The following is a 20122-nucleotide window of genomic DNA, read 5'->3' on the forward strand; positions in this document are numbered from 1 at the left end:
CCAGATTCTTAATTTTGCATGACTTTAATTGTGAATGTTGTTATTTGAGTCTCCATATTTGGAATAATACCATTTGTCCCTCAGAGGTGTTACATGCACTAAATGGGATAACCACTGGGATAGCATGCTGTGCAATCCCTGGTCCATATTAGGATTTCTCCAGTCTGTTACACTGCCTCCTCTTCTAATAATGAACTTTATTCAATGCAAGTTGTGTCTTAACTTTTTGTCAGTTTAGATGAGATAGTAAAGTACATGTAAAATAGTTTTTATTGTTTGTTCTGATAGTTAATGAATCACAGTGATGAGCTGTGATGGAGTAAGCCATCCAGGCTGATTCCATTTCCCTTTGCCGGCGATTGGCTGGTGATTGGGCATCTTCCTGGCCAAGAAGAGGCAAGGAGGAGAAAATGTATTGGAGACAGCAGGAAAGGATTTTCTTCCCTAACGAAATGGAAGGAAAGCCACTTGAGAGTTTGTATATTCTGGCTTGTGCTTGCTACTTTTCATTGGGGGTGGTACCTGGTACTGCTGCAGCCATCCTAGCACTGTGCAACTCTAGGCCTAAAGATGAAAGTTCTGTCCCTGCACGTAGCTGCCAAAACTACAGGGTGGCTCCCATTTCAACATCTCACCAAGTAAACAATCAAAAGTCTGTATGCTTCTGATGGTCGGAGGCTTGTTAAACACAGGCAGCAGCCTTGCAGTCGATGCCACCTGGTGAATATTATACCTGTTTTGGAAAACAGAAAATCAAGAAAAACGTCTGTATTGTATTTTTTTTATTTAAACACATGACACCAAAACTTCTAACACACTTTTTTCTTCCTTTAAGCGCCGAACTAGTTTAACAAAATGATTTCATTTAATGTTTATGCAAATTTATTGCTTCAGATTATTCCAGAAGTCAAGCAAGATGAATTTGGGAGAGCCTCGGGATCTTAAATACATTGTGAATTACAAGTTTGCCGAACTCTGCCCAATATTATGTCTCAGGTGTAATCAGGTACACCAGTAAGACTTTGATCATGCTGAGGTTTGCAAGTATACATTGACGGCCACAGTCACAGAAAATTTCCTTTAGATGGATGTCTGTAAAACACTTAAGTATTTACATTTTGATAATACTGACATCTTAAAATTGCTTTTATTTATTTATTTATTTATTTATTTATTTTTGAGAAGGCAGAGACAGAATTACAGATGGATAAAGATCGTCCAACTACTAGTTCACTCTCCAAATGCCCACCACGACTGGGATTGGGCTAGTCCAAATCCAGGAGCCCAGAATTTAACTCAGGTCTGCCACATGTGTTGCAAGGACCCACGTGCTTCAGCCATCATCTGGTGCTTCTCAGGGTGTGTGTTAGCAGGAAGCTGGACTTGGAAGAGCGGCTGGTACTCAAACCCAGGCACTCCAGTATGGGATGGGGGCATCCCAAGCAGTGTCTAAACTGTTTTGCAAAATACCCACTCCAGTATAGAAATCTAGAGTTAAAATCAAACTTCCCTAGAATCTGTTTGTGTGTTTTATAGGTGTAATTTAGCAAATATTGCCATCCTTGGAGGCAATGTTAGAAATTATAGTTAGGTTCCTCAGGTAATTTGAGAAAGTGCTTTATAAACATAAAAATATTCAGGGCATGTGCTATTATTAATCCTGAGACATAATGAAATGCTGACACATTTTAGAAATAGTGATAATAATAATAAAGAAATTTTAGAAGAGGTTTGGCTAGAATTTTTTCCTCCAGAATATGAGTTTTAAAATTTATTTTTAATGGGTATCAGTGATATGATGAACTGAGGTTACAGCTTAATGAAATGTGCTTTGATGAAAGATGAAGTGTTGATTACATTTTTTCCTTTTTCAAAATTGATATTTAAGGACCAAATCCTTCTGTTGCTCTTTTTCCATGGTCTAGACTCCCAGATGCAGAAATCCAAAGGGACAGAAAGGCAAGGGTAGGGAGAGGGCAGGTGGAATAATTCTTTCAGGATGCTTGATTCTAGTGAGTTTGTTGATATGGTCTGGGTTTGGGGCTGTGAGGCTCTGTCCAGGGCTGTCCTCTGCACTCCCTGGGAAGTAGGTAGAAGCAGGCCCGTCTCCAGCGCGCCCTGAAGCTTCCATCACGAAGAGCAAAGAGAGCAGTGATGCCAGGAAGAATGTGGCCCATAGGTGCAGTTTCTTATGGGGAACATTGGTTGCATGTTCATAAAAGGTACAGTTTGTGTGTCTGAGACTTTTGTCATTGGAGCAAGGTTAAACTTAATTAAAATTAATTGATGAAGTCTAATAAGTAACCATAAATTTATGAGGAAAGATTGCAGGAGATTAGAGGAAGATTAGTGTGTTTCCAAGTATCTCATGATTTTTGCAGGGAGAGCAAAGATGCTAGTTACTTGTGGTCATGCACTTCACTGATGTTTTTACTCATTCTTACAGTCACAGAGGGCCTGTAGTGTGTGTGTGTGTGTGTGTGTGTATGCACACGTATGTGTCTACTTTACAGGCAGGGTAAGCTAACTCTTTACGTGAAGCTGGAGTTCAGACACCGTTTAATTCTGGTTGGTGAGCATGAAAGAGCTCCATGGGATTTGCAGACGAGTCTCTGCATTTTGTGAGTTTTGTCATTGATACCTCTCTTGCAGGGTGCCTTGGTATTCCCTTTGTGACTCTCAAGCTGAATTCCTGAGGTCAGAACTTCCTCTCTGTGTAGACTGCCTTGGAAGTAATACACAGGAGTCTGGTAAAGAGGTTACAGATGGGCTTGATGCTGTGGGAACCTTAGTGCTGTGTACTGGATGTGTCTTCACCAAATTCCTGTGTTGAGCTGATCACCCTGAATGTACTGGAAGGCGAGGCCTTGAAGATGTAATTAGGTCTTGAGAGTAGAGCCTTTGTGATGGGGTTAGTATCTGCATAACAAGAGGTAGTAGAGAGCTTGCTTTCTCTTCCTCTCTGTTCCTGGCCATAGGATGCTGGGAGGAGGGTGGCTGTCTGTTAGTAGGAGGGCCCTCACAGAACACAGATTTTACCAGCACCTTGACCTCGGACTTCACAGCCTCTAGACCTATGAGAAAGAATTGTCTGTTGTTTCACAGCCTGCTTGAAGGCATGTTTGTTAAACAGCCTGGGCTGAGACACCAGGGTTGCAGAGTGAGGAGCTTGGAGTGAAGGTAGGCCCGGTGGTTTACAGTTGGCCACGGGTACAGAGAGCATTTTCAAGTCCAGTGGTAACAATCATTGCCTGCCTAGCTTGAGGCTCCTCAGCTCTAGCATGAATTTTACCTTCTAGCTTCCTAAAGGTAGCTGATGGAAAGTACTATTAATGTTGACAATTAATAACCCTGTTGTGTAAAATAACATCTCACTTAATTCTTGGTGCAGTCTGATGGGGCAGATCCTATTAGTGTCTCTACTTCACTGAAAGGGAGCCTCAGGTGAAGAGTAATGTTGTAACTGGCCCACGTTCTCCCTGGTGAGGTTGGGAGAGGTCTGCTTTTGAGACCAGGGTTATGGTTAACTAAAATCTCTATACCATTGCTTTCCATGAATTTTTCATTTAACCTTTATGGTACCTCCAAAGATGTTTGCACTTCAACAGAGTTCACAGAAAATGTGTATTATGAAAGAAATATGCATGAATTTCAGTAATTTTTACACCAAAATAAATATCTTTAATTCCATTTTCTGTGAGCTTTTGGAAGTATCCTCTTAATGTACCACATATAAAGAAGTGGGTTAGTGGGTTTTTTGATTGGTGTGTTTTTACAGATTCAGAGCACCTATCCTCAAGGCAGCTGTTCACTCACCACCTGACCTGCAGGTGCATGGCATGTAATTGTATCTCAGAATCATTTCCAGATATGCTAGGAACAGGGATAGGACCAGCTGTGTTTCTCATAAAAGATTAGGCAGAAGTCATGGATGAGGTTTTTCTCTATTCTAAATCCTGAATGTGCAAGCAGTGGGTTAACGTGATAAAAGCAAACAAAATTAAATAAGCTTGGTGTAAACAAAGCACAACTGACTTCCAGAAGGGAGATAAATGTTACACGGAGATATTGTATCTAGCCGAATTGCTGTCCCTGGTATTTCTGTTTGGCTAATAGTGCTTAATATTGGTTGAAAGATAAAAGTATGCCAAGACCCAGTATATCATATGGTCAGCATTGCATGGTTTCAAACACTCCAGTGAACCCATCTGGAGAGTTTTAGCCACCAGGGCTCTGTAGCCTCATTAGCTATCTCCAAAAGGTCTCGCCTAAGCAACAGTACAAATCGCTGTTGTTTCAGGGCGATGGTGCAGAGGGAAAGAAAACAAACATGCTCAACTGTTTGGTGTTTCTATGTTAGGATCTAAAGATGGCTACAAAATTATTTAGTGCTTCCAACAAAGCCCCTACTCTAAATATTCACATGAGTTACCAATGCTACTTAGAAAACACAAGCAGGAAAGAACATGTTTAGCAAGATGATAATCATGACTATATCTACCTTCAAGGCTTCACGATATATATTAATTATTATCACAGGGGCCAGCATTGTGGCTCAGTGGGTTAAGCTGTCATCTGCAACATGGGCATCCCATATGGGTGCCAGTTCAAGTCCTGGCTGTTCTACTTCTGACCCAGCACCCTGCTAATGTACCTGGGAAAGCAGCAGAAGTTGGTCCAAGTCCTTGGGCCCCTGCTACCCATGTGGGAGACCTGGATAGAGCTCCAGGTTTTTGACTTTGGATTAGCTCTATTGTTTGTTATGGCCATTTGGGTAGTGAACTAACAGACTGAAGATCTCTCTCTCCCGCTCTCTCTCTCCTTCTCTTACTCTCTCCCTCTAGTCCTGTAACTCTCTCAATTAAATAAAGTAAAATAATTATGATCACAAATTTGCATCCTCTTTCTGGGTTTGGAGGAGATCTCATGGACTACTAGACTGATTCTTAGTATTCCTTGTTTGAATCTCTTGACTGTTCCCATGACTGAAACTACCATCCAATCTCTGGATTCCTTCAGCAGCAAAGCTTATGGTCCCAGAATTTCCCTTCTGTGTCCACACAGTACTAAGCCTTTAAATTGCAATTTCATTCTTCATCAAATTCTGCCTGTATCCATATCCGTGATTCTACTCAATAGGACCAAAAGAACAGATCTGTCCTGTTTCAACAGACTTTCACATATGTAAGGACTACAGTCTTCGGTCCACGTGAAAGACGAATCAGTAGTTTCACCAGTTTCCTTTCACATGACAGTCCCCTAGAGCATTCAGCTCTTAAGCCACCTCCCTTGAAAATCAGTGGGATTTTTTTTTTTTTTAGCAAGTCATCTTCTTGATCTGCAGGATCATGATATCATTGTACCTGCCTCAGAGGGTTGCTGTGAAAATGAAAAGAGATCCCGTGTGTTAAACCATAATACCTGGCAAAGATTATGTGCTGAAGAAAGCATAGCTATTGTTGCTTTCAAAATTCCTCTTAATTAAGTCCAATTCTGAACACACAGTCTACAAATCAGGGACCATCTTGACTGATGCAATGTGTGACTTGCTCCTCTGAGCTTCATACGCGAACTTAGCTTCGTGCATCACTATCCAACTGCATTAAAAAAGGAAAAGGCATTCACTTCTCTTGACTCATTCTTCATGTATCCACCTTGGTCCATTTTGCACTCACAAACCTCTCTTCGTTGTTCTCCTAGGCCATGGATTCTGTTATCTAACCCTTGTTGAAAATCACAGCCTCATTCATCTCTCTCAATAGTTCTTTGGAAGCTCTCCAGCTGGTCCGTCACTGCAGGTCTGTGGGACATGCAGTTATCTGCAAGTACTCTGGCTGTCTGGAGGTGTGATTTCTCAGACCACAGATCTGAGTTTCAGGCTTGAGGTGTGAGGTTCTCTCTCTCTTTTTTTTTTTTATATATTTTTTGACAGGCAGAGTGGACAGTGAGAGAGAGAGACAGAGAGAAAGGTCTTCCTTTGCCGTTGGTTCACCCTCCAGTGGCTGCCGCGGCCGGCTGGCGCACTGCGCTGATCCGATGGCAGGAGCCAGGTACTTATCCTGGTCTCCCATGGGGTGCAGGACCCAAGTACTTGGGCCATCCTCCACTGCACTCCCTGGCCACAGCAGAGAGCTGGCCTGGAAGAGGGGCAACTGGGACAGAATCCAGCTCCCCGACAGGGACTAGAACCCGGTGTGCCGGCGCTGCAAGGCAGAGGATTAGCCTAGTGAGCCGCGGCGCCGGCCGTGTGAGGTTCTCTTTTACCAAACTTCCTCTGGCCTTCCTACAGATCATAGAAGTAGAGAGGAGTTGAAAAACAATAATCTCATCACATTTGCTGGTGTAATTTATGTAGCCCAAGCAGACAGGAAAGCTTCCTTGTGCCATTCGCTAGACTATAACTTCAGGAACCCCTTTGGTTACTCTTACCCTTTTATCACAATTTCAGCTCCTTCTGGAAGTTAATGCACCTTTCCTGCTCTGCAGTTATAAGCCATTACTGCTAATCAGCAGTTGCCCTGTGCCAATTTTCATGTTTTCATTGTGTCCTTTAAAAAAAAATCGTCCTTACTCTGACTGCATTTGTAGCTTTGAATGCATTCTGTCCCCTTCTACACTGGGATTCTGTGTGTGTGATTGCCTGTTTGCAATTCACCTTCTGAAGAGCCTTCTGAATCTCTTGGGCTGTCTTTCCTTTCTCGGAGGAAGTAACCGTGTGTAAACATGATAGACTTACAGATTTCTGTAGACTTACGTTTTATTATGTAGTTACTTGATTTTTAAAAAAGGCACTTTTTGATAATATACGTACCTTGTAAGGTGGTGGTGAGAATTAAATGGGTCTTTTAATTCATCCACAATTGAGTATCTTTTTTAAAGATTTATTTTATATATTTGAAAGAGTTACAGCAAGAGGTAGAGACAGAGAGAGAGGTCTTCCATCCATTGGTTCACTCCCCAGATAGCCGGCTGATCCGAAGCCAGGAGCCAGGAACTTCTTCTGGGTCTCCCACACAGGTGCAGGGGCCCAAGGACTTGGGGCATTTTCTACTGCTTTCCCAGGCCATAGCAGAGAGCTGGATCGGAAGTAGAACACCAAGGACTAGAACCGGCGCCCATATGGGATGCTGGCGCTTCAGGCCAGGGAGTTAACCTGCTGCGCCACAGCAACAGCTCCCACAATTGAGTATTTTGAAACACAGAGAACAGTACCCAGTGTATCTTTAATAGATGAGTATGGGTTGCTGTTGCTGCTATCATCATCATCATCATCATCATCATCATCATCATCATTTTCACTGAAAAAGGAAATTTGATTTTCAAAGAAAAAATGCATCCTGTTCTCCTGTACCATATGCAGCCAAATGCCCCTTTACCCTAGTGTCTTTTTCATTTCATCCTAAACCACAATCCTTATCCCAGTGAACAGCTCATCCTTCATTCACCTGATATTATTGAGGATACTATTGTAAATAGAGTAGTTGGAGAAGCACTCTTGAAGTAGGTAGCATTTGAGAGTTTTATTTTATTTATTTATTTATTTATTTATTTATTTTTTAAGATTTATTTATTTGAAAGGCAGAGCTAGAAGGAGAGACACAGAGATCTTCCATGCACTGGCTCACACCCCAAATGGCCTCAAGGATCAGGACTGGGCCAAGCCAGAGCCAGGAGCCATATCCATGTCTCCTATATTGGTGGAAGGGCTGCAGGTACGTGGGCCATCATTCACCGCTCTCTCAGGCCACCAGCAGGGAGCTGGTTTGGAAGCGGAGCAGCTGGGACGGCTGGATGGTGGCAGTGCAAGCAGTGGCCCAACCCTGCTGTACCACAATGCCAGCTCCTTGAGAAAATTTTGAGGAAGTCAAGAAAATATCTGCAGGAAACATAATCCAGGCAAAGGAAGGGCATGTGCCGAGACCTTGACCTGGGACTGTGTTTGTCCTTTGCAGAAGTGTGGTGACCTATTGTGGAGTGAGCAGGGTGATGAGATACTAGCGCTACATGAGGCTTGGGCTACAGCATGAAATTTCTATTTCTTTTGTAAGGTTGGGAAACTGCTGAGCAGGGGTGTGGTTGTTGTGTGTAGAAAATAAGTGATTTGGGGACAGGAATGGAAGAAAGGAGCATTCAAAAGCTGTCACAGTGGTCTATGTGAAAGATGCTTTGGCATGGGCTGGTGTAGGAGCAGAGGGTGGCTGTTTTGATTTGAAAGATTTTAAAGTTGATATCTACAATAAAGATTTGTATGGCACAGACAAGGTCAAGGGGATTAGATAAGGAGAGAAATGAAGTGTAAGTGGAAGGTGTGTGATTTATTTAATATGTGCAACCTGGGAAAATGGTTAGCGCTACTAACAGAGAGGGGACTATAATGGGAGAGATTTGCAGGAAGAGAGCCTGTAGTTCAGCTTGGGATTTGTTAAATTTGAGATGTCTCCTAGACTTCCAGCAGGATATGTGTTCCTAGGACAAGTAACCACATTTAAGTAATTTTCTAGTTTCCATTTCCCAGCTTTGTGACTCCTGACCCATTTTTGGGGAGGAAATGAATTATTTAGGGGATAAAAACACAAAATAAAAAATTTAAACCAAATATGCAATAGACTTGCTTTCTGAATTCTTATTTGCTTCTTCTGAGAGCTATCAGGGACTTGCATCTACTACCTCAAAACACACACACACACACACACACACACAGTAGGATCAAAATGTATGTGATAATCAGGAGCTCAAAACTGTTTTTACTGCTTTAAGAAAAAATAGTCACCAACAATATTACAGTGTTAATAATGGTAGAGACTGAAATAATGGACTATGATGGCAATTTGTAATTATAAATGCTTAGTAATTCAAAGTCTTGGAAAATAATAGTGACGCAAACCTTGCTGATTGATTAAATGTTAAAATATATGTGTATCTAAAAATATATGTGAGTATTTAATTCATATATGAATGTTTAAAAATGAGGTATGATTTTAATTACATTATGACACAGTATCAACATGGTAAAAGAAAAAGGAAATCTCTAATAAAACTATGCCTAGAAGAACTAATGTTAAGGAAAGTAGAATTTTCTATGTTGTTTATTTTTAAAGATTTATTTTATTTATTTTGAATGACAGAGTTACAGAGAGGTAGAGACAGAGAGAGAGGTCTTGCATCTGTTGGCTCACTCCCCAGATGGCTGCAATGGCCAGAGCTGTGCTGCTCTGAAGCCAGTAGCCAGGAGCTTCTTCTGGGTCTTCCATGTGGGTGCAGGAGCCCAAGGACTTGGGCCATCTTCTATTGCTATCCCAGACCATAGCAGAGAGCTGGATCAGAAGAGGAGCAGCTGGGACTAGAACTGGTGTCTATATGGGATTCTGGTGCTTCAGGCCAGGGCTTTAATCCACTGCACCACAGCACTGGCCCTGAATTTTCTGATGAGAGTATTCATGTTTACCAGGTAGTTCTATAAATCACCTTTTTTTTATTGGCTGTAAATATGGAGCTGGATTTTACAGAATTATTTCCAGCCATGGGGAGGTAATCTCATGGTTCATTCATTTTTCTTTTAACATTAGATCTTCTCAGTTTGTCTATCAAAATTGTGCACTTGAGACTCTTCAATACTTTGTTCCAAAGTTTTTAGCAGGTAGAGCAAAGAAAAGTTTCATTCTGATATTAGAGATTGTTTCTTAAGGCACTCTGATTTGAAAGCTAGTACATTGAGTTGACTTTCAGAGAACAAGAGAAATCAATATGCCTAATTGTATTTATCATTATTTTTGTCTTTACAAGATGATTTGGAACATGGAGGCTCTCTTTAATTTGTTGGTGCTTAGATGCATGATGCAATCTTTTTGCCATACTCTTCAGTGCTCTTATAATGTCACCATTTCTTCCTGATTGCTTGTTAAGAATTCTACCTCAGATATGCTTTGAGAAGAGCTCCACGCTATTTCAGTTTCAAGGAAGTCTGTAGAATTAATAGTACAGATATCTTCCTTAGCAGTGGACTTACTTTCAGTTATAGACTGCTACTATTAGGAAACATTTTTCTGAAATATTGTTTGATATTGCCACTGGTTACATAATGAAAATTTAAGTCAATTTATCTTTGGGCTTGGTCTACATAATTTTTTATGATGAGGTTAAATGAGACTTAAATGATCCAATATAGCCAATTTGTGAGTGGATAGCAGGGTAAGAATTGATCATATGTTGCCTCATAATATTGTTTGTTTTCCTTAAATTTGTTAGAGGAAGAGGGTAGTGGAGAGAGGCAGAGAAAGAGAGTCCTCCCCTTAGTCTTCTGGTTTACAGATGCCCACAATGGCAGGGCTAGGGTAGGTTAAAGTCAGAATACAAGGACTCAACACAGGTTTTCCATGTGGATGGCAGGGACACGACTACTTGAGTCATTAGCTGCTGCCTCTTGGGGTCTGCCTTGGCAGGAAACTGGAATGAGGAGTCAGAGCCAAGAATTGAAACCAAGAAATCTGAAATAAGACATCATTGTCAACCACTAGATCAAATGCCAGCCTCTGCTTCATAATATCTTAGAGTAGGGATTGAAGCATATTGTTCCCACTTTTGCAGAACGTGGTCTTACAGAGATGGTTGAGTGAATCAGGAACTCTTAAGTTCTGGATCTGATTCTTCTAGAAGTTGATTCACTGGCTGTGTACAAGTTACTTTTTCAGAGATCAGTTCCCCCAGCTATATGATTAGGAGCAAAATGATCGATCTTTGCTGTCTCTTTCATGTAAAACTACATTTGTTGTTCTCTGTGTGTGAAATGGAAAAGAGGAGACATCAATCTCAACATAGAAGTTTGGGGATGAAAACAGAGAGATACTAAGTCCATAACCCCAGAAGCAGGGCTGAAACTCACATGGCTAGGGTGCTTACACAAGTCCACCTTCTCCCTGATGGCTTCTAGAACTAGATCCCAGTGTTGACTGAGTTATCTTTTCTGTAATGTTTCGCAGTAATTGGGATGATGAGGGAGGTCATGTTGATGGTGGTGAGAGTGGTGGGGTTGGTGGAACTGATGGGAGTTCTCCTAGTTTTCTGTGGCTATTCTAATAAAGTGGCATAAACAAGGTAGCTTTAAACAACAGGAATTGGTTTTCTCACAGTACGGAGGTCAGTTGTTCAAGAGGTTGGCGTGTTCGTGCTCCCTCTGAAATCTCTGGGAGCGATTCCTTCTTCTCTCTTCCAGCTTCTCATGGCTGACTGCAATTATTGGAAGAATTGATTGATAGATTTGTCGCTCAGGTCTCTCCTGCCTTGTTCATAGGGCTTTTTCCTTGTGTGTCTACATTTCTCTATCCTCATTTCCCTCTTCTCATAAGGACACGAGTCATATTGAGTTTAGGGCACACTGTGTTCCAGTATGACCTCATCTTCATTACATCTGCAAAGACTCTGTTTACAAATAAGGCCACCTTTATGGGTTCTGAGTGGCCATGAATTTTTTTGGGGTACCATTCAATACCAGGCATGAGAGGTGGTAATGCTGGTGGGGTTGGGGATGGGATGATGATCTTGGTGGAAGCCAGTGAGGATGTTAGGGTTGTTGATGCAGGGGTACTGCCACGGCAAGGTGACTAGCTGAAAGTCAGGCATAATAGATTTCTGGGTTGATTCACTCTGAGAAGATACCCTCCAACATGCCCCCATGGCCAGCAGGAACTGAAGAGGGTCTGGGCCCTTACAGACTCTGCCTTGAGATGAGGCAGTTTACAGAACAGTGTCTCACGGATGGTTAGCCTCATAGTTTTCACCTTTGAATGCTTAGGGATGTTTGCAAGACTAAAAAATTTGGAGGAGGAAATGTAAAGTCAGTAAATTAAAATAAATAAGAGCCAGCGCTGTGGCTCAATAGGCTAATCCTCTACCTGTGGTGCCAGCACACCAGGTTCTAGTCCCGGTTGGGGTGCCGGATTCTGTCCCGGTTGCCCCTCTTCCAGGCCAGCTCTCTGCTGTGGCCCGGGAGTGCAGTGCAGGATGGCCCAAGTGCTTGGGCCCTGCACCCGCATGGGAGACCAGGAGGAAGCACCTGGCTCCTGGCTTCGGATCAGCGCGGTGTGCTGGCCGCAGCGGCCATTGCGGGGTGAACCAACAGAAAAAGGAAGACCTTTCTCTCTGTCTCTCTCACTGTCCACTCTGCCTGTCAAACAAACAAACAAACAAAAAAAAACAAATAAGAGATAATTCCAAGTGGCTGTGACTGTGCCATTCAGGGATCTGCATAGCTCCATTGCAAACTTGCATTCATTTGGTAGCAGGTTGGAATGGATAGTCTGTTGCCCTTGCTCAATACCACACAGATTCCCAAAGCAGAATTGACCCACATCCGAGGAACAGAGCTTTGGCTGCACCATACCTGAAGACTGGAGGGTGTTTTACCTGCTCCATTTGAGCCACCTGGTCCAGGATTCCATCTCACAAAACATGCAGTTGGTTAAAGCAGAAATGCTTGTTGCTCATTGATTCCAATTTGGCTGCAAACCTGTGAATGGTTCTTGGCACATGAGTCATTACACCATAAGGAGCAATGGCCTACTGGCAATGACTTAAGAGCTCTTTGAGACGTGAGAGATGAGAGGGTTAGTTTTACCCACAGGATGCCAATGCAGATGCTTCTCTCTTGAGAGAGGAAGACAGGATTTATGTCTCCAAAGCACTGTCAGTTTCTTAGGGAGCAATAAAATATTTAAATAAAAGGTACTTCTAATCAAAACAAGAAAGATAATAAAACCTTTAAAGGTAATAGGCATGATTCTTCTTTTTTAAAGATTTATTTATTTGAGAAGCAGTGAGATAGAGATAGAGATAGAGATAGAGATAGAGATAGAGAGAGAGAGAGAGAGAGAGAGGTCTTCCATTGCTGGTTCACTCCCCAAATGGCCACAGTGGCTGGAGCTGGGCCTATCCAAAGCCAGGAGCCAGGCGCTTCTTTTCTGTATATGGGTGCAGAGGCTCAAGCACTTGGACCATCCTCCACTGTTTTCCCAGGCCATTAGCAGGGATCTGAATCAGAAGTGGAACAGCCAGGACTCAAACTGGCGCCTATATGAGATGCTGGTGCTGCAGGCTAAGGCTTAACCTAGGATGCCATTTCACTGGCCCCAAAACATGCATGATTGTTTTGTAGTCAATCTCCAGAATCACCTTCTCTTCCCCTTAGTTCATATAACAAATCTTGCATGTTCTGTTGTGCTGTTCAGTGGCCCTGAAATTGTATCCGTTCTTCCCCTTGCTCTAAAATTTATCTTGAAAGAGTGATCTTTGTACTGTTGTATACTGAAAAGTCCCTATTCTGCAATTTCTTAAAATATCAGAAATTTCTGATTAGTGGAGTAAATTTTGTGGTCAAAGAGTTTTCTGAATCAGCATTTTTGAGGTCAAAATTTACTCTGGAATCCTGTAGGATGACTTCTGGTGACTGAGGCAGTTGGTGACTGAGGGCGAATTACTTTTGCTGGGTCCTTTTTACTTGTTCACCCACCGGACTCCCCAGGAGATGGTCCTTTCTGCTTCCAGTTGTAACTCTCAGTGACTGAGAGAGAGAAAGGCACCCCATGGCAGGAAGGTGTGTCGAAAATGGCACAGCACCCTCAATCTCTTCAACAATGGTGACCTCACACTGATCCTTGGAAGGCTAGAGTCCTGAATACTCAGTAGTGTACCAAGAAAAAGTTCTTCAGAAAACTGGATCAGCACTCATTCCAAACCAAGCAGCATGCATTAAAGAGAATCTGTGGAAAGCCCCAGAATGTTCTGCTTTACATTTTTTTTTAACAGTGATAAAAATTCTTAGACCAGAAGAGAAATCTAGCATCTTGCCTGTTTGTGTAGGAAGCCTTCCTCCTCCTGCTTGGGTAGCACGGACCTGCAGTGCTGTGCTCATACGAACTCCACACTCTCTTGGTTCGCTAAGAGATGGGAACAGGTGAGCACAATTAAGCTTTTCCTTCAGACTTTACAATTTCCTCCTAAAGTTTCCCCTTCAAGTAAGGCCATGTAACTCAGTGTAATTTATACTTAAAATACACGAAACTTTGTTACAGCATTTTTTTAAAAGTTGCCAGTGTTGTACCCATTTCATTTCCATCAGTTCGGTTCAGGACACGTCTCATTTTTGAACCTTATTTCACCATCTTTATCAGCAAAACCTACAATTTACTTTGGCATTTGGCCAGATAACTGCAAATTGTCCCAGTCTGCCACTGGAGAATTCACTTATTTTTAATTGAATAATGAATATTTAAAATGCTATTTACAGGTAAAGCACTTATAGATTTTGAAGCTTGCTGGAGTGCAAATCCTGGGAGTTAACCCAGAACCACCTTTGCCTCTTTTGGTGTTCCTTGGCCTCACAGAATCCCAGGAAGCTTTCATCTTTCAGCAGCTGTTGACCCACAGAGTAGAAATGCCTTTTCTGTAGCATCTCTCTTCTGTGATTTGGGACCAGAAGAGGGTTTGCGGTGGGGAGGCAGTCTCATTTGTTGCTCCTTGGGGTGTTGGTTTCCAGGTGTCTTCATGCTTTTGCTCAGACTTGCTTGTTTTTTGTTTGAATCATGAGATAATCAGGGCATTTCTTTTTTTTTTCTTTATTTTTTTTGACAGGCAGAGTTATACAGTGAGAGAGAGAGAGAGAGACAGAGAGAAAGGTCTTCCTTTTGCCGTTGGTTCACCCCCAAATGGTCGCTATGGTCGGCACACTGTAACGATCCGAAGCCAGGAGCCATGTGCTTCCTCCTGGTCTCCCATGCGGGTGCAGGGCCCAAGCACTTGGGCCATCTTTCACTGCCTTTCCGGGCCACAGCAGAGAGCTGGCCTGGAAGAGGAGCAACCAGGACAGAATCTGGCTCCCCAACCGGGACCAGAACCCCAGGGTGCTGGCGCCGCAGGCGGAGGATTAGCCAAGTGAGCCGCGGTGCCAGCCAATCAGGGCATTTCTTCCTGCTCTGCTTATTCTTATACTTGTTATTGTGACAACTATTCTTTCTGCCTCCAGCCTTTTACCACCACCACCACAAAAAATGATCCTATGAAAAATGAGGACAGTACAGTTAATCTCTGAAATACTTTGGATCTCTCCCATAGAAGGAACCTAAACAAGAACAGCATCTGCTCAAGTGAAAGATGTTTCTTGCAAAAAAGTAAAAGATTGTTAGTACTTATTTTAGAATTGCCATTATGCTTTTGAAATATACTATAAGAGTAGTAATTGTGAACCATCAAATATTAAAAAGTACAGGCATTTGACCTAGCAGTTAAGATGCCTGCATCAGGGGCTGGTGTTATGGCATAGTAGGTAAAGCTGTCACATTGCAATGCTGGCGTCCCATGTGGGTGCTGGCTTGGATTCTGGCTGCTCCACTTTTGATCCAGCTCCCTGCTAATGGCCTGGGATAAGCAGTGGTAGATGGGTCAAGTGTTTGGACCCCTGCCACTGATGTAGAAAACCTGGCAGAAGCTTCTGGCTTTGGCCTGGCCCATTCCTGTCTGTTGAGGCCATCTAGGGAGTGAACCAGTGGATGGAATATCTCTCTCTCTCTCTGTCTCCCTCCTTTCCCCACTCCTTCTGCCCCTCTCTTTGTAAATCTGAGTTTCTAATTCATTTTTTTAAAGGTGCCTGCATAACACATTTGAGGGCCTGGGTTGATTGCTGGCTCCAACTCTTGACTCTGTTATTCCTACTAAAGCAGACCCTGGGATGCAGTGGTGACAAGCCAAGTAATTGGATCCCTGCCATTCACAAAGGAGAATTTGATGGAGTCTTCTCCTGACTTTTGCCTAACTCAACCCTGGCTGTCACAGGCATTTTGGGTGTGAACCAGTAGATAGGAGCTTTCTGTCTGCCTGTAATTCTTTTGTTCAGCCTTTCAAACAAACAAACAAAAAGTAAATAAGAAGTACAGGCAAGGAGAAAAGTAGAAAATTTCTAATTCTGTTCACCAGAAAAAAAGTCATTAATAAATCTTGGGGTTTTGTTTATTTTTCTTTACTGTTTTCTTTTACTTTTTTTTTTTAAGGCTTAAGATTTTTATTTATTTTTCTGCATGTACAACTGATTTCCATCAACAATTATTGTTTAAGATAAACAGTCAACGGAAGACACACGTGAGGCCTGGGGAACATTCCGGCATCTGAGCATGCAGCAGCCGGCGGGGACTGCCCAACCCTAGTGGGCTTTCTCCAGGAAGGCCCTGCAGCACCGCACACACTGCTGGTATACAGCCTCGAAGTCCACGTCATTCCCATAATAGGGATCTTCAATAATGAGTTGTTTTGGTGGATCATAGCTCCCAAGTAGTTCAATTTTAGCTTTGCAGTTTTTAACTTGATTACTTTTTCTATTCAAATCTCTCAGGTTGCTTTCATCCATACATAGTATGTAGTCAAAGGTGGCAAAGTCTTCCTTGGTGACCTGCTGGGCCATGTGGCTCATGGGCACACCATGCCTCCACATGCACTCCTGCCCGCGATAGTCAGGGGGGTTTCCTATCTCATAGGTGGATGTGGCCGCACTGTCTATCCCCCAATTGTCTGAAACGTTCTGATCAGTCAAGAGTTTTCTGAAAACTGCTTCTGCAATGGGTGACCGGCAAATGTTACCCAGACACACAAACAGCACCGACTTGGATGCCGGCTCGGCCATCTTCCCGTGAGCGCAAAGGCGCCCACTGACCTTCTTTTACTTTTTGTATTTTGTTCCAGGCTTCAGATGGAGGTTTATGTGTGTGTGAGTGTATTTGGTGCTGTGTAAGTGTATTTTTATATGTAGAGTATTATTTTGTTTTGATTGCTCCAAAATTGCTTTATTCATTCACATTTTAAAAGAGAGGGCAGAGCATTGTGAGAGAGAATATGCTAGAATGGATGGCCAGGCCATCCTTTAGATAAGTAACATTTATGGTGAGATATTGAGATTGAGATCTGTTGTCTTTATAAGAATGGTGAGACGACATTTCGTGTAGAGGGAATCATGAGTAGAAAGACCTTCATCAGGAAGGAGAGTTCAGCTTACTCCTAGTCCTACGTAACCATGGGCAGAAGCACGGTTGATAGGATCGGAGCCGTGCTTATTTAACTTGATATATTTGGTGACTATTCTTCTATCATTAATATTCCAAAGGCAACACAATGTAGTGTTAAGAGCATGGCCATTGAAGTCAGATAAATCTGTTGTATAAACTTAAGCAAGCTAATTAATGTCTCCAAGTCTTAATTCCCAAATCCTTAAAATGGAGATGATTGTAAGTGATGTCTAAAGAGGCCGTTGGGAGAAGAAGTCAGATATTATGTACCAAGCAGTGGAGAGACTGACACCACCTTTAATCAGTTTTATGGTTAAATTTATTCGAGGTATATTGATAGAGTAACCAAGGGCTTGTTTCAAGAAAGGTTATTTAGCAGAACCTGTAATGGAGCTTCAAATAACAAAGCAATGAAACCAACAATTCTCCTCCTCACCACCTTTGGAATAATGAGCCGAGTTGCTCCATTGACGGTGTTTTCATGCAGAGCCAAGTGCTGTTACTGGCTTGCTTGCTTTTTTTTTTTTAAGATCCTAAGTGTAGCACTGTAGCTTTTCTTACTCTTCTTCACCTTGCACTTTACTTTCAGCACTTTTGAAGTAGAGATGGGCAGTGCATCCATGTGGAATGTGTGATAAGCAAGGCTGCTATGAACCTCGGGTTTTCTTTTTCCAGAAAGGGGACGACACCTGTACTCCAATGAAGATGTTATATGAACAGAAAAATTGAAGTAGGATTTAGGCGATGTTGAAAATTAATTGTAAATTTTAAAAAGGAGATTATAAATCTGCAAGATGGTACAATTTCATTAAAAACATGGCGGGCATGCGTCCAGAATAGCTGTGGCACCTGTCCCCATTGCTTCAGGCATGCCCATGTCTAAGGTGGCCTCTGTAAGGACTGTCTCCTGGTTCTGGTGTGCCTTGCTGGCTACTAAATACATCAAAGATCACCTTTGCATGCCTGTCAATAGTTACTGCATCTTTATAGTGGTTTTCCCTGGCTTGTGAAGTTCTACATACTCAACTATTCCAGTTTGTGTTTTGACAGTGAACATGTATTACTTTTGTAATGAAAAACTAAAAGGCATTTACAAATAAAATCATTCATTTTTTTCCCCCACACCGCTCTTCGTGAGATTTCATAGTCATATCCAGCCTAGCATGAATTTCCAACCTAAAGTCCATCAGGTCTTCCAAGTACTGAAATGTCAGCACTGATGTAGATTTCATCAGTCTATCTACCTGATGGGATCATTTCAAAATGCAGTTTGTACTCAAGACACTTGAATTTTTATTCTTGTTGTAGTCACTTGCTAGAGATAAATTGGTATCCCTCATCTAAGACAATTTCTCCTTTAGCTCATTTATAGGATCTGATGATTCAAATTAGATATGAAAGTATTTTTAGTATCAACACAAATACTAGCTACCTTTTTTGTGTGTGGTTGTGTCCTATGACAGCCTCAGTTTTGTTTTCTTGAAGAGCACATGGACAGATATCTTACACTGGGATAATTTATAACTTATTAAAAACAGTTCCCTCCTGATTAATGGAGTATTCCATTTGCAAATTAGGTAATAAAGTTTATGATTTTGTGGCCACACTTGGGTGTGTGTTCTCCTCCTTCATAAAAAAGCTTTCTTGTATTTTAAGCATTGATCAGACCTGGGGCCCTGTGCTTTTCACTCTGTAGCTGTCAAGTGCTACATCAAGATTGTGCCTGATATTCAGAGCTGGATGTAGCTTCCTGTTCTCTGCCCATGATTGGCCACTTGGCTTGGAAGGCTGAATTCTGCATGATGACCTAAATACAGGGTTGTATGGAGTGTCCAGGAAGAGATGAGGCAGGTACTTAACAATTAGAACTTTATTTTTTGTTGCAGCTTTAAAAAAAATTATTTAGGAGATACACACATACACACACACACACACACACACACAGAGGGAGAGAGAGAGGGAGAGCGCGCTCGCATTTGCTGGTTTACTACCTGCTTGTCCGAATCCACTATGGCTGAAGCCAGGAGCTGGGAACACAGCCCAGCTCTCCCACGTGGGTGGCAAGAACCCAGTCTCTTGAGCCATCACTTGCTGCCCCCTGGAATCTGCATTAGCACAAACCTGGAGTGAGGAGCCAGATCAGTATTGAACCCAGGTATTCCAATATGGGATGCAGGTGCCTTAACCACCAGGCTAGACACCTGCCCAGAGCTTTGTTTTGTTCAGTTTCTCTTGAAATTGGTAAGGTCAGCCAGTTTCCAGATACATCTTAGTTTCTTCTTTTCAACAAAATATGCAGCATCCTATAAGGTGAAGTTTAAAAAAAATCTTTGAGTAGTACGAAGTTATTTGCCATCAGTAGATATAGAATATTTGTCACAGTAGTACATGAATCATGAGAGAACACTGGGTTAGCTTCCTGCTGGGGCATGTGCCCTCAAGACACCTGAACTTAAACTAGCATCTCTCTGTGAGGCATCCAAGAGTCTTCCTAGCAGAATGCATTTCTCCTCCTCTGCCTGCTGAGATGGGAAAGTAGTAGTACAGTAATCCTGATCATATCTCTGGACCCCTGGATGTCAGATTCCTCCAGATCTCAAGAAATGCTTCTTCATCCCTCTGGGCTCAAGACGAGCCTTTGGCTTTCGGTCGAGATGAGGGACTTAACTCCAGTTCACTGCTGATCAATAGAAATGTAATATGAGCCACAAATGTAATTAAGTTTTGAAGTAGCCATATTAAAAAGGTAAAAAGAAACAGGCACATTGATTTTTAAAATACATCGACTTTAACTAACAGAAGGGTACTGCAAAAATTTCATGGAAAAGGTATATTCTGAAAAACTGCATACATTTCAGGATTTTATTGCACCAAAATAAACTTTTAATTCTGTTTTTCCACAAAGTTTTTGAATTCCCCTTGTGTCTGATTTATCTAAAATATAATTTCAACATGTACTCAACATAAAATTATTAATGAAATTTTATTTTTTTGTGTATGAAGTATTCAAATTCTGGTGTGTAATTCATACTTCCTGCACATCTCGCATTGATTGCCATTGCTCACCAGTCACACATGGCCAG

At 42.1% G+C, this 20122-nt stretch overlaps 2 protein-coding genes across 9 annotated transcripts in view; one reads left to right on the plus strand and one right to left on the minus strand.

The window, feature by feature from the left end:
* Positions 1–20122, plus strand: part of NRG3 (neuregulin 3) — a 1153291-nt gene that overhangs the window by 26118 nt on the left and 1107051 nt on the right. The window lies entirely within an intron of this gene.
* On the minus strand, positions 15988–16685 carry LOC100356234 (low molecular weight phosphotyrosine protein phosphatase). Its single transcript, XM_002720976.4, has one exon. It carries the CDS (start codon positions 16658–16660, stop codon positions 16184–16186), a length of 477 nt encoding a protein of 158 aa, XP_002721022.2. The 5' UTR covers positions 16661–16685; the 3' UTR covers positions 15988–16183.

This window comes from Oryctolagus cuniculus, chromosome 15 (assembly GCF_964237555.1).
Source record: "Oryctolagus cuniculus chromosome 15, mOryCun1.1, whole genome shotgun sequence".
NCBI lineage: Eukaryota > Metazoa > Chordata > Mammalia > Lagomorpha > Leporidae > Oryctolagus > Oryctolagus cuniculus.

Bases quoted from the DNA above. Each gene is read 5' to 3' on its own strand.
- LOC100356234 (XM_002720976.4), bottom strand. From the start codon at position 16,660: ATGGCCGAGCCGGCATCCAAGTCGGTGCTGTTTGTGTGTCTGGGTAAC.